The sequence below is a fragment of the Anarhichas minor genome, unplaced genomic scaffold (assembly GCF_050575085.1).
Source record: "Anarhichas minor isolate MPS153535 unplaced genomic scaffold, ASM5057508v1 ptg000024l, whole genome shotgun sequence".
Classification (NCBI taxonomy): domain Eukaryota; kingdom Metazoa; phylum Chordata; class Actinopteri; order Perciformes; family Anarhichadidae; genus Anarhichas; species Anarhichas minor.
This window is the reverse complement of record NW_027466470.1, coordinates 3,979,335-3,991,938: the sequence shown is the minus strand read 5'-3', so window position 1 is coordinate 3,991,938 and position 12,604 is coordinate 3,979,335. Positions and strand designations below refer to the sequence as shown.

At 42.9% G+C, this 12,604-nt stretch overlaps 2 protein-coding genes across 9 annotated transcripts in view; both read right to left on the bottom strand.

Annotated features, from left to right (window-relative positions):
- The window catches only part of lig1 (ligase I, DNA, ATP-dependent), a 36,833-nt gene extending 29,168 nt beyond the window's left edge, over positions 1 to 7,665 (bottom strand). For 3 of the 8 annotated variants that reach the window (XM_076097908.1, XM_076097913.1, XM_076097914.1), the window contains exons 1-7: positions 7,505 to 7,664; positions 6,711 to 6,776; positions 5,517 to 5,715; positions 2,661 to 2,826; positions 2,262 to 2,303; positions 1,307 to 1,410; positions 140 to 539 (exon numbers count right to left, since the gene is read on the bottom strand). In XM_076097908.1, coding sequence (XP_075954023.1) covers positions 140 to 539; positions 1,307 to 1,410; positions 2,262 to 2,303; positions 2,661 to 2,826; positions 5,517 to 5,715; positions 6,711 to 6,776; positions 7,505 to 7,521 — 994 coding nt within the window. In that variant the 5' untranslated portion in view covers positions 7,522 to 7,664. Of the gene's footprint in view, positions 1 to 139; positions 540 to 1,305; positions 1,411 to 2,261; positions 2,304 to 2,660; positions 2,827 to 5,516; positions 5,716 to 6,710; positions 6,777 to 7,504 lie in introns of all 8 variants that reach the window. The other 5 variants (XM_076097915.1, XM_076097909.1, XM_076097910.1 and 2 more) reach the window with 5 other exon arrangements.
- Positions 7,666 to 8,417: 752 nt separating this feature from the next.
- LOC142956850 (ETS domain-containing transcription factor ERF) lies at positions 8,418 to 12,501 on the bottom strand. Its single transcript, XM_076098609.1, has 5 exons — positions 12,444 to 12,501; positions 11,655 to 11,886; positions 11,452 to 11,572; positions 10,590 to 10,683; positions 8,418 to 8,941 (listed from the first exon to the last, which is right to left on the bottom strand). Exons 1-5 carry the CDS (start codon positions 12,499 to 12,501, stop codon positions 8,631 to 8,633), a joined length of 816 nt encoding a protein of 271 aa, XP_075954724.1. The 3' UTR covers positions 8,418 to 8,630.
- Between the last annotated feature and the right edge of the window lie 103 nt (positions 12,502 to 12,604).

Genomic DNA, 12,604 nt, shown 5'->3' with positions numbered 1-12,604 from the left:
AGAAAGAGTGAAAGGTGAGGGAGGAGCAGGAGTTGGGGCAGAGAAATATTTTTGCCGTCTTTCTTAACTGATAAAAGCACATTTACAGACACTTGTTTTTTTTTTGTGCAAGCACAGAGCTATGCAAATAGCTCCTCACCAAAGAAACTGCTGATGGGAGCTTTCTTGAGTGGCTCCTTATCTTTCTGCTCTTTTGGTTCTTTCCTCTTTCTCGCCGTTTTACTTTTTGGGCTCTCTTCTTCCTCTGTCGTGTCCTTTTCAACCACCTCGTCCTCCTCCACCTTCTTCTTCTTCTTTTTGGCAGCGGCGGGCCCTTTCTCATCATCCGTCTTCTCCCTTGCTTCATTTTTCTTTTCCGCCCCCTCAGCTTTCTTTACTTTCCCATCAGAGCTCTTTCTCTTCACCCTCTCCTCCTCCTCTCCTCCTTTCTTCTTCTTCTTCTCCACCACCTCTTCATCTGGGCTGTTAGCCTCAGTCACTGCCTTTACAACCCTTTCTTCCTTCACTCCCTCCTCCATGGGTTCATCGGTGTTTCCTACAGAGGGGGAGACAGAGAGAGAGAGGAGTCATTGAAGAGATAAATGCCAGCAGGTTTACAGAGAGCCCACTTTTTTATTTTTCCTCCGTGAGACCATGTTTGAAGATGGCTTTCAACATAACAGCCTTCTTCAATAAATGCCGCAGGTTATATTTTTAAGGTTTCCATCTTCACCCAAGAGTCCGGGAAGAGAAAATGAGTATTGATAAACCTGCAGCAGTGAGTGTCAGCAGACAAAGCCGGGCTCATGAGACATGAAACTTTAATTTCCTCCTCCACAGGTTAAAGTGACGGCTGAATCCAACTGTCACTTTTTGGTACTTAACCAGCCAATTAAAAAGAAAAAGGAAAAATGAGAGCGAGGCCATTTTCCTGTCTGCAGGTACACATGCTGCTTTAAAAAACAACCCACCAGGTTTAGAGGTGCTGACTGGGCCAAAACTCTTTCACTGAATAAAAAAAGAAGAAGAAGTTGCAGCCTGATTTTGCACACTCATCACTTTCTGTAAATAAGACTAATCAGGCAAAGAGGCTTGATGTCAATGGGAGACTTATTCTGTAGCTAGAACTCAAAATTGAAAATCATTTTTCATGGATTTTATCACTCGTGTTGTTTTGCTTTTATTTCTATTTGGAAATTGAATTAAAGTGCTTCCAAACTTCTCAACTCTGATCATCCCAGAAAGTCTCCAGCTAATTTTACATTCTCATCCAGACCTGCGAAGGACCTGCGCGCCGTTATCAGACTCGTAGAGGTGAAGGCGTACCTGCGCCGCTCTCCACGCGGGATCGCTTGTTTTGCTGACCCGGCGTTTCCTCTGCCTCTTCTTTCCGGCTCTCATCGAGCTTCCTCTTGGGGAACATCTTCCTCGCTGCGCACGTCAGGGCGGGCATTAAATTAAAAAAGGAAAAAAGAAATTGAGAAGCATCCCAACTGAAATCCTGCCTGATCAAACAGAAGGAGGCTGTGGAGAGTCGGCTCTCTAACTGCAGATGTAGGGCAACGAAGAAAAAATAAAAAGAGAAAAGAATCTCAGATACGTACTTTGCTAATGAAAACACTAATTCCATCCTGAAAGATATTATGCAGCGCAGCAGCTTAGGGTTTCAGTGTAATTTCCTCTGTAATGTTATGCAGCAGTGGTGCTGGAGGGTAAATTTAGTTTTGGTTCCACATCAGCCTCTGTTTTGGTCCTTGTTAGGGTTCTAGCACAGGTAGCACTGCTGATGCCTTTTCTTCTAGATATTATAACGACTACATTAACCCAGGACATTAAGAATGCAATTTCGGGTCAAATTACAGTCACATTAATGCGATGGTGGCACCGCTGCTGAAAGCAAAACACTGCAGTCAACAAACACGAGAGAGAGAGAGAGAGAGACAGAGAACGGGAGGATGAGAAGAGAAGGAGCCGCTTTCCTGCTGCAAGGAGGAGGCTGAAGGAAACAAAGTGAGGAAGTAAAGGAGGTGCTCCCCAAATGGAAACAAAGCTGCGATACTCGACATCTGTGCAGCTCTAAGCAGCTTAAGCATTACATTCAAAGTCACACATTTCTGGTGCGACATGAAAAGTACAAAACGCCACTTAAAACCACTCGGGCATTCTATTTGATGGTAAATGCAGGAAGTAACGCGCATGCATCTCATTTAAAATTCACAGATAATGAACATGTATGAGCCCTCTTTTAAACGTATAGACACTGCATAATAACGACGTCTTACGTTCTTTCTCGAAGTAATGATGGAGGCTTGAGGAGTGTGTTCCTGGTTCAGCAGATGAATAATGAGAAATAATGCAGCACAGTGAGAGTCAGTGTAAAAGGTTGAGACAGATAAGGAACCCAGAGGGAGGAAAGAGTATTTAGAGTTTCTCACTCAGTTTGTGATAAATGTCTTGTTTGTTTATTTCCCCTCATTGTGAAATAATGAGTATTTGGAGACATTAGGCTCCTGCTAATAAAGTATAATCAAGTAAAATAGCCCGAGGCAGAAAGACTATCAATCGTGAGCTGGTGTCAAAAATCCAAAATGCTGCAATTTTGAGAAGAAAAACAAGTTAAGAACCACAGATTTAGTGGCAGGACTAAAGAAAGAAAGGATGAAATGTGATCAGATACTGACCGGTCTTGCGTCTGACGATCCCAGAGGGGGAGATGGAGTTCGGGGTCCCGGGTGAAGCAGAAGAGGCCGGGGTGGCGGGAGTCACAGGGGTGGCGGGAGTCACAGGGGTGGAGGGGGCCGGTGGAGGAGACAGAGGGGTGGGGACGACCTTAAAGACGGCGTCCTTCTGAAAGAGACGAGCAGAGTTGGTTTTAGTGATCATTGTGACGAGAGGCTGGAACGGACAGAGTTACTGCACATCGTGGTTCTGATTTCTTTTATCTAAATTACATCAACATCTTGATTATTTGCATCAACAGCCGACATCGAAATCCCAGGAACGGACAGTAACAGTTCTCCAAAACATCGTGATCTGGATCACTGTGGATAGTTTGTATCACGCATGTGGCTTTGTGTGCCACGGCACCACGAGTATTCACTTTTTAAATCGGTTGTAACGGGTAAAAAGAAGAAGAATCATTGGATTATCAGACAATGGCCTGTCAACATGGAGCAGCTGAAAGCAAAAATGGATGAAGTGTCTCAGTAAGCATTGGAAAGGAAATACTGCAGACCCTGAATGACACGCACCTCCACCAGTGAGGAAACTAGTTTGTTGTTCAATGGAGCGCGTCGTTGAGAGGGCTGAGGAGGAGGAGAGCTGCTAAAAGTCAGTGTTGAGCCCCACCAAACGGCTCCAAAGTCCCAATTAATCATCGTTGTGGGGTTGTTCTTGCATGAACTGAAATCTGCACAATCCCTTATAAACCATCAATAACTATGTAGTCCCCCCCCCCCCCCCCCCCCCCAGCACTGCAGCAGGGGGGGGATCGTACATGTAGTGTGTGCTTAACTCCAGCCTCCCTGATGAGGATGAAGGTCACGAGCAGAAACGTGTTGCCAGGTCTCACATTTAAGTTCTTTAGTGTTTCCCAACCAGGGGTACTTCTACTACACCAGGGGTCCTTCTACTACATCAGGGGTACTTCTACTACACCAGGGGTCCTTCTACTACAGCAGGGGGCCTTCTACTACACCAGGGGGCCTTCTACTACACCAGGGGGCCTTCTACTACACCAGGGGTACTTCTACTACACCAGGGGTCCTTCTACTACACCAGGGGGCCTTCTACTACACCAGGGGGCCTTCTACTACACCAGGGGTCCTTCTACTACACCAGGGGGCCTTCTACTACACCAGGGGTACTTCTACTACACCAGGGGCACTTCTACTACACCAGGGGGCCTTCTACTACACCAGGGGTACTTCTACTACACCAGGGGCACTTCTACTACATCAGGGGTACTTCTACTACATCAGGGTACTTCTACTACATCAGGGGTACTTCTACTACACCAGGGGTACTTCTACTACACCAGGGGCACTTCTACTACATCAGGGGTACTTCTACTACATCAGGGTACTTCTACTACATCAGGGGTACTTCTACACCGGGGCGGTTTTTCTACATCGGGGGGTTCTTACTTAACAAATTTCCCCCTGGGGATGAATAAAGTATATATCTATCTATCTACTTCTACATCAGGGGGTACTTCTACATCAGGGGGTACTTCTACATCAGGGGGTACTTCTGCAGTTTCAGGAGATGCATTAAAGATTAAACACATATCCACATGTTTGTGTTAAGGAGAAAATCAACACAAATCTGATTATAATCTGCAGTGATGCTGATCTTTAATGTGTTTATTTTCACAGAATAACCAATAAACTACTCTAGGACACTTCTCCCCTGAACATTACATGCTATGGTTGAGAAAATAAAAAACTATAGAGAAGCAAATAAGTTGAAATAGAGTTTAAAGTATTTGATGAATAAATGCAGTTCTCTGTGTGGTAGCGGTACGAATACAAACCTGATCAATACTGAAATAAAAACAAGATTTACAGCCTCACCGTTGTTTTCCTCCGACAACTAGTGAGTCAGGCTGAGGTACGGCAGAATCAAAGGTTGTGTCAAATGTTTCCTTTCTCCATAAACCTTGAAAACGAGCGAAGTAGAGCCAGAAATCGGGACTCTAATGTCGGGATTTCATCCGTTAGATATGTCGGTTAAGTTCTCTCTGCTTGGATCTGAAAGCCTGACATCAGGTCTTTCAAGTCTCCTCTAGTCCGAGTGTGTGAGACCCGACCTGGAGAACTCCGTCACTGCGAAGGCCTTTTGTTTCACATCTCACAGACCATCAATTAAACAAAAACAAAAGATTAATCACCAGTAAAAACACTCATTAGCTGCTGCTCTACATTTATCTCTGTGGCCACCAGCACATGTATTATCAGCACCGTGTCACAACAAATAATCAATGGTTGCGGCCGTGTGAAAGTGAGGTGAGGGTCACGCTGCCGTCACGATTGATGAATAACTGCTGACACATCACAGAGAGAGGATGAACGGGGCCGTTCAGAGGAGCGTTCATCAAACAGCAGGTGGTCGAGCGACAGCCAAAGCCGATAATCAGCTCTTTTTTTCCCCATCATGCGGCTTATTGATGAAAATGCATTCAACGTGGTGATTCACCGCACAATTACCGTCTTTGTGCACCGGCGCTTTGGCCACCGTTGAATAAAACAACAAACAGCGATACGCCTACAGGAGCTCCGACGGTCATTACGTTCAGCTTGTGTGGGTTTAGAACATGTGACGGCTCCGCACCGTTTCAATGACGCCTACAGTGTACAGGAGTCCAGTAGCGTCGTTTTAAATCACCTTTTAGAATTATATCAGACTTTATTTAATAAATATTGACTTTGTTCGTTAACACGATGACGTCCCGTCAAACTGTCAAAATAAATCCAGTTGGTTTGTTGAATTTTGTAATTAGAAATAAACTGAATTAGGACGGTTGAAGTGTCTTTTACCTTTTCTCTTTTATCAGGAGCTTCTTTGTCTCCTTGTCCCTTGGCGGCGGCGGCGGTTTTCTCTTTAACGACCGGCGCCGCCTCCTCGTCGTCGTCGTCGTCGCTGTCCAGGATCTGTCGGCTGCGTTTGGAAACCTTCCTGACGGGCGAGTCTGCTTCCCGGACGCCGTTCTGCACCTTGAGAGGGCTTTTGACGGGTCTGGAGACGAGCACAGAGACACGGCGCATTTCAAATAAATAAAAGCCATGAGCCTCTTTCATACGGTACCTTTACAAAGCACAGTCTCAGGGAAGGCTGCATTAAGCATTCTAGACAGGATAACACAACCGAGACGTATAAAATCAAGGCGAGCGTTATAAAAGAGAGGTCAAAGCGATGATGAAAGGATCTTTACACAAAGACAAGAGTGTTAAAGAGGCTTTTCAGACACTTTAAAGATGATACTGTGGAGATAATGAACACTATCATCAAAGCTAAGCAGAGATGAGAAACACAAGTTATCATCTCTTTTGATAACACAAACTTTTATTCATAATTCAGAGTGATTCAAAGATAATTGCCCATATCCAAGCTGTCAGAGGAGTTTCAACATGACAAAGCATGTTTACTGATGTCTGAGCTAATGTTTTTAAAGTAGTATTCACCGTCAGAGTAGCTATTCATTTCTAAGGAGTCCGTTACATTACAGTATTGTTGTTTGAATATGTATTCATTATTGAATAAGAAGCATTTTTCAAAAGGTTTTGTGTGTTTTAAGCATGATTGTTACACCGATGGGTTCGAAAAACAAACAAAACGAATATCCAAATACCAAAATAGAAAACAGAAAACCTACCCAACGCACGTATATACAAATATTTAAAAACTCCGGTTCAGTATAATACAGTATGTGATGTTTTTGTATTAATATTAGTGCTGCATTAATGTGCATGTTACATTGGGTTGGGTGTTGAACTGTAGTCTAAAAGTAGCTAAAGCTATAAATGTTTGAGAGTCGTGCAGCAAAAAGCACAATATTTGTCTGTGAGATGTAGCGGAGCAGAGCTGTAAAGCATCAATAAATATAAATACATCAAGTAAAGTCCCTCAAACTTCTGCTTCATTCCTCTGAACTTGTGTTACATCTCTCCATCAGACATAGTAAACAAACAATAAACTCCCATTCTGCGTGATTTAAAAGAAACAAATCTTACTTCTTCACACGTTCATCTGTGGCTTTCTTCTGAATCTCTTTGTTGCTCTTGGGCTGAAAGAACGATCTGATGGATGAGGACGAGGAAGAGGAAGAGGATGAGGATGAGGAAGAGGAAGAGGAAGAGGATGAGGATGAGGAGGATGATGAGGAAGAGGATGATGAGGAAGAGGAACATGATTAAATCAGAGTTAAATCAAATAGAGTAACAGTCATGAAAACAATATGTATGTATAAGTTTTGCCGATGACAGTTGGTGTTAACTTAGGTTAGAGGGCTGCTAGTTAAACGGTTAACGTCAGTTAATTAATCAACGTGCGTGTGCGTTGTTAACGTCAGTTGACGAATAAACGAGTCAGGTAACGAATCAACGTTAAGTGCGTAGTTAATTGCGTAAGTTAGCTAGCCTCATGTAACGTTAGCTAATGTTATGGTGCTTCCATAACAAAACTAAAAAGCTAACGGTTATTGTTTACCGTTAGCTCACGCGCTACATTTAACGTGTTATGACAAGAGTTTGGCGTGTGCAAAAGGTGACGTGTCTTACCCAAAACAGACCTTACAGACTAGTTTATGCTAATGCTAACTTACAGGCAGTGCAGTTAACACTAGAACTCAGCTAACGTTACACTCATTTAGGCCCTTTGACCCTAACAAATTATCATAATACACTTAACCAGCTAACGTTGGTAGGTTATTCAACGCTAATACAGAGTCAAACAGCCTCCAAACTATCGCTAATCCTCAATAGTAAGATAAATATAAACCGTTCTCAACGCTAAAGTTTGGACTCACGCGATGCTCCGCTGCATGTTGTCGTTAAACTCTTCCCTCAGATAGTATTAATAACGTTATTAGTTAAAACACTGCACAGGGTCCAACATCCACACACAAAAACACAAACTCCCGCGCTGCAGAATGACACCAAAAAAAAAATACTTAGAATATTCGGCGCCAAAATGAAATCTTAACCAAAGATCGTCAATAAAAGTCGAGCTTACACGCGATCGATAAAATGTGGTCAGTTTGTAAAAGTTAAGATATTGTACACATGAAGAACAGTGTGTTGTAATTCACTAATACAGGAAGGAAGGTCATTATATTTGGTTTTTATTTGATACAGTTTGCAATATTAAAATATAACATACTGGTATTATGAATGCGTGTGCCAATTAAACACCATAGATTAACATGTTTGTCTCTTTAAATACAATTGAAATAACACATTTAACAAAAAGAAAAACAAAATGAACATGGTTCCCTTAAAGTAGTAAAACATGGAGAATGTAATAAGATATAAAGATGTTTGATGTGCATCTCGCAGTTTTCACAGCGTTCTGATTTGGATTTAGTGTACCTGGAAAATATCTACAGAGTGACACATCTTACTCTCTGAGACATCTCTGCTCTGACTCTCTCCCGGAAAAAGAAAAGTTTGTGGGAGTCCAAAAGACGCTACTGCCCCCTGCTGTGTCGGAGTGGTACCCGCAGACACCGCTGGCTGGTCCTGATGCTGCAAAGAAGACATGAAAGCTCCTTTCATGAAAATGTCACATCGTCTGTTTGAATGCATCATTCATGCAGCTCCTGTTACTTCCGTGGAGTCAGAGGGAGAATGCAAGAAAAGCTGCTGAATAATTGAAGTTAAGTGTACTGCTTTATTTACTCAAATGCAAGTACCATGTTGTTAATTGTTTACAAGGGCAATTCTCCGACTGTGGCTTGAAGTGCTGACAGAAGAAAAAGTAGCTTCCTCAGTATTTCTATGAAAAACATAAACACACACATCATGGCCTAACTTAATAAATAAAATGAATAACAAACTAAAGTGCAATGAGCTAAAAACACGGACAAAAGAAGTGTGTATTTGAGATATTTGAGGAGGCAAAGCAGTCCATCTGTTGTAGTTTGTTCCTCTTCCTCACTCTCTTTCCCCCGTCTGTGCAAAATCTCCCGCTTTCCTCTCCTCTTCGTGAATTTCAGTCTGTTTCACTCCCCCGAACATGTTTCGACTGATGTGGTTCAGATCCCACCCCGCGGGGCTCTTGTGTGGCCAGCCGCTGGCGCTCACGTGGAGGGCCAAGGGGATGGGTGGGAGGACGGAGTCCCCCAGGTTGGCCCCCTGACGTGCAGGGCCGTAGATGAAGGGGAAGTGACCGTGGAGAGCCCGGGGCGTCGGGAGGAGCTTAGGGAGGCAGCACGGGAGCAAGAAGGGGTGAGGCACATGGACCGCTGTGAGGAAACAGAGAGAGAGAGAGTCACATCAATCAGAGTCCAAAATAATCTGTCGTCATGTGTTTCACGTGTGAAAAAGAACCAACCAAGAGCTCCGATACGTATTAATTCATCAACGTTCAAACTTTCATTAAACAAATCTGTTTTCCAGAATGAACTTGAAGCATTAAACGGGGCCTTAAATCACGTTGATGTCACTCACAGCTAAATTAAAACGGCCTTTTTCACCTTGTTAGCCGACGCTGCACAATATAACTTACACATTTGACATTTTTATGGCAAAAGTTGTGAAAGAAAAATAAAAAAATAAAGTGTGAAAGTTCATTCTTGACCTCGGAGCTTCAAACGTCTTCAGAGCAACTGAACAAACTCAGAGGAAGACTGTGAAATACGGTTGAAAGCACAAGTAAGGGGACTTTGAGTTAAAATGTTTTTGTCAAAGAAAATCTAATTTGATGTATTTTATATTGAAATTCTGTTGCTTTTATTTAATTTAAAGCTGCACATTTGAAGTAGTTAAATCCAACCAGCGACCCTGTAAATAACAAACACCTGCAGTACTACAATGTTCAAGGTTCACAGTGGAGGAGCATTTCTTTTGGTGTCGACTCCCAAAAGATACCACAGTTAGACTCCAGATGCTTTATTCATCTTGAAAAACCCAATATTTGTCTTCAAGGACAAGACTGAACTGCATTTCGTTTCACCTCGAAATAAAAAATATATATATACGCCAGTGAGCCGCAGGAGAAAAAGCAATTTCCTCGTGACTTGAACTAAAAGAAACTGCAGCACATTTAAGAGTGAATCATGGTGACGACAAGCCGAGTGTGAGGAGGATGGAAAAGTGATATTTTAAAGGCAAAGCTACATGAAAGTGTTCTGATATCCAGTTAATACTGCAGGTTCTGTTGAATACTTAACAAAGAGGTCTAAAGGATCGGATTGCTCCTGACTACTGTCTGTGTATCTTCTTCCATTGTTGTCCAAACAACATCAAAAACACATCAGTGAGCCAAACTGTTGCACCGAGGGACTTGCTCCTTCGTTGGCAGGAACTCAAATACATCCTGCTGCTATAAATACTCACTACAGCTCCAAATGTGAATCAATCCACGGCTGAAAATAGTCCCCAGGAAATACACAATGTATTCTGTGTTTGAGTAACGTTTGCTAAATAAAAACCTACAGTTCAGCTTGTATTTATGAATAGATCCCATCGTTTCCACAGATTGTATCACTCTGTGTTTTATCTTTTGCATTGTAAAGCATTGTGCAATCACTGCTTTAAATATATAAATAAATACACTTATCATTATTAATAGTAGTAGTTGTAGTAGTAGTAATGAAACTGCATATTTCTAATCTATTTGGATCTCGTCAATATAATCTAGTTTTCCCGTTTTATTCGTGTTACTTTTATACACTCTGTCCTATTTTATTGGCCGTTTTATTGTTTTCATCATATTGTAATTAGTATATTTGTTATAACATTTTATGTGTTTAAATTCAGTTGTTTTGTTTGCCTTCAGCCTTCAGGCTGCAGGCAGAATAATCACGGGGACACTAAAAACAGACCGAATGGCTTCGCCACTTGTAACCGACTCGCTGTGAGATGTTCCCGCTGTGCAGGCGAGTCTCTGACGGGTGCGTTTCTTACCTCCGCCTGCTCCTCCACACAGAGGAAGACCACTCTCGGCGGGGGGGAGATGGAAGGGAAGGGGGCCGCTCTGCAACAGCTGCAAGACGGACGGATGGAGGATGAGATGGAGAGATGGTTGAAATGGGAACGTGGACCCTTTCAATGCAATCTACGTCTGATACGGTGTGCACAACACATTAGGAGCACCGGGGAGCTGTTACCGACGTATTAAATATACAGCAGATCAAAGCTGATGCAGCTGAGAGCAGAAACCTTAAACGAGCACTTCAGATGATTAAAACAGTAATAAACTTAATAGCAGGAAGGCGTTACTGATGTTTTGCACACTGGTGGCCTCATTTAAAATTGAAATATAAAAAAAAAAAAAAAACTTGATTACAATGCATGATATTAAGAGTTTTATTCACAGAAGCTAATGGTGAATCCTTAATAGACTGCACTTATACAGCACTTCTACTTTAATCATAAATGACGGCGCTTTCTAAAGGACGGAAGCTAACCTGCCTGTGAACATGATATAACTTTAGCACAATGACAGCTTTCAATTAAATGGCAAAGTTTCAGAAATGATTTATATTTAAGTCAGCCAGTTTTATGTTAAATTATAAAGTGGAAGTAATTGTTTCTATCAGAGTCGGCCCGTTGCTTTTGTGATGAGAAATAAAACTACAGGTATCTCCCAGAGACAATTTATTAATCATTGTATTATTAATCCTTTTATGTAAAACATAATATAACCTAGAAGCCAGATTTCCAAACATCGGAGTCCTTTAAGTTGTGATATGAGATGTAGAGATGTGGTGATGACCTGATGGCTGGGTGGTGGTGGTGGTGCTGGAGGTACAGGTGGAGGTGGTGGAGGTGGGTATCCCGGATAGTTGACCAGGATCAGTTTGCTGAAGTTGAACTTGTAGGTGAATCTCTTCCCTTTGGTCTTGTGCAGGATGCGTTTGTTGTAGTAGTATCTGGAAGTAAAATGTTTCCTGTGTCAGACTACACTCTGTTTTCAACTGGACGTGTGTGTGTGTGTGTGTGTGTGTGTGTCACCTCAGCGCCCGGCTGAGCTTGTCATAGTTCATGTGTGGTTTGCCCTTCCTCTCCCCCCACAGCCTGGCCAGCCTCTCGGGGTCCCGGATGACGAACTCGCCCCACTCCCCTCCCCAGCCGATGGCCCCGCCCTCGCCCCGCCCCAGCAGCTCCAGCAGGAAGTGCCACAGCTGGACCTGTCTGGAGCCGGGCGACCAGGCTGGTTTGTAGGCCCAGTCTGGGAAGAGCACTGCTGGAGAGACAGGAGGAGGTATACGGTACGATGAGGCCCAGCCAGAAAATGTGTTCATTGAATTGTTGTCGTCTGGGAAAACCACAAATCAGATTTCGATGAAGTCTGCGTTAATATTGTGAGAATCAAACTGAGAACTTGGGAAACGAGCCCCTGCACCACAGTGGTGCTCACCGGCGGCACTACAAACATATGATGATCTTATAAAATATAATGCATAGCTTTTAATTAAACTACCCAACAGTGAATAAAGGAGTTAAAGTTAGCACCACCATAAACATCTGCAGCAGTAAAATGCAACATTAATGCAGCTGTTATGTCCACTCTGGTCCTCCGTAGTGGACGCCACATCAAAGTAAAGAAAAGTTCAATAAGGAAGTTAAACTTTTATACGTTTTCATCACGCCGCTGTGCTTCAGGCTGATGCACACTGCAAACAATGAACACATAACGACTCTTACATAGATATGAAAGATCTGCCCAACGCACAAATGACAAACCCACACAAACCCACGCATGTAAATGAGTGAGACGAAGGAGCACGAACGCACACTTACTTCTACTCCAGTAGGGCGATGAAAGGTGTCCTGCTGAAGAGCTACAGCTGCACTGCATCTAAAAAACACACCACAAAATACACTACTCAGCATCTTCATTACTGTGATCATCATCAGAGAGAGAGGGGGGGGGGGGGGGGGGGACAAAACATAAAAGAAAT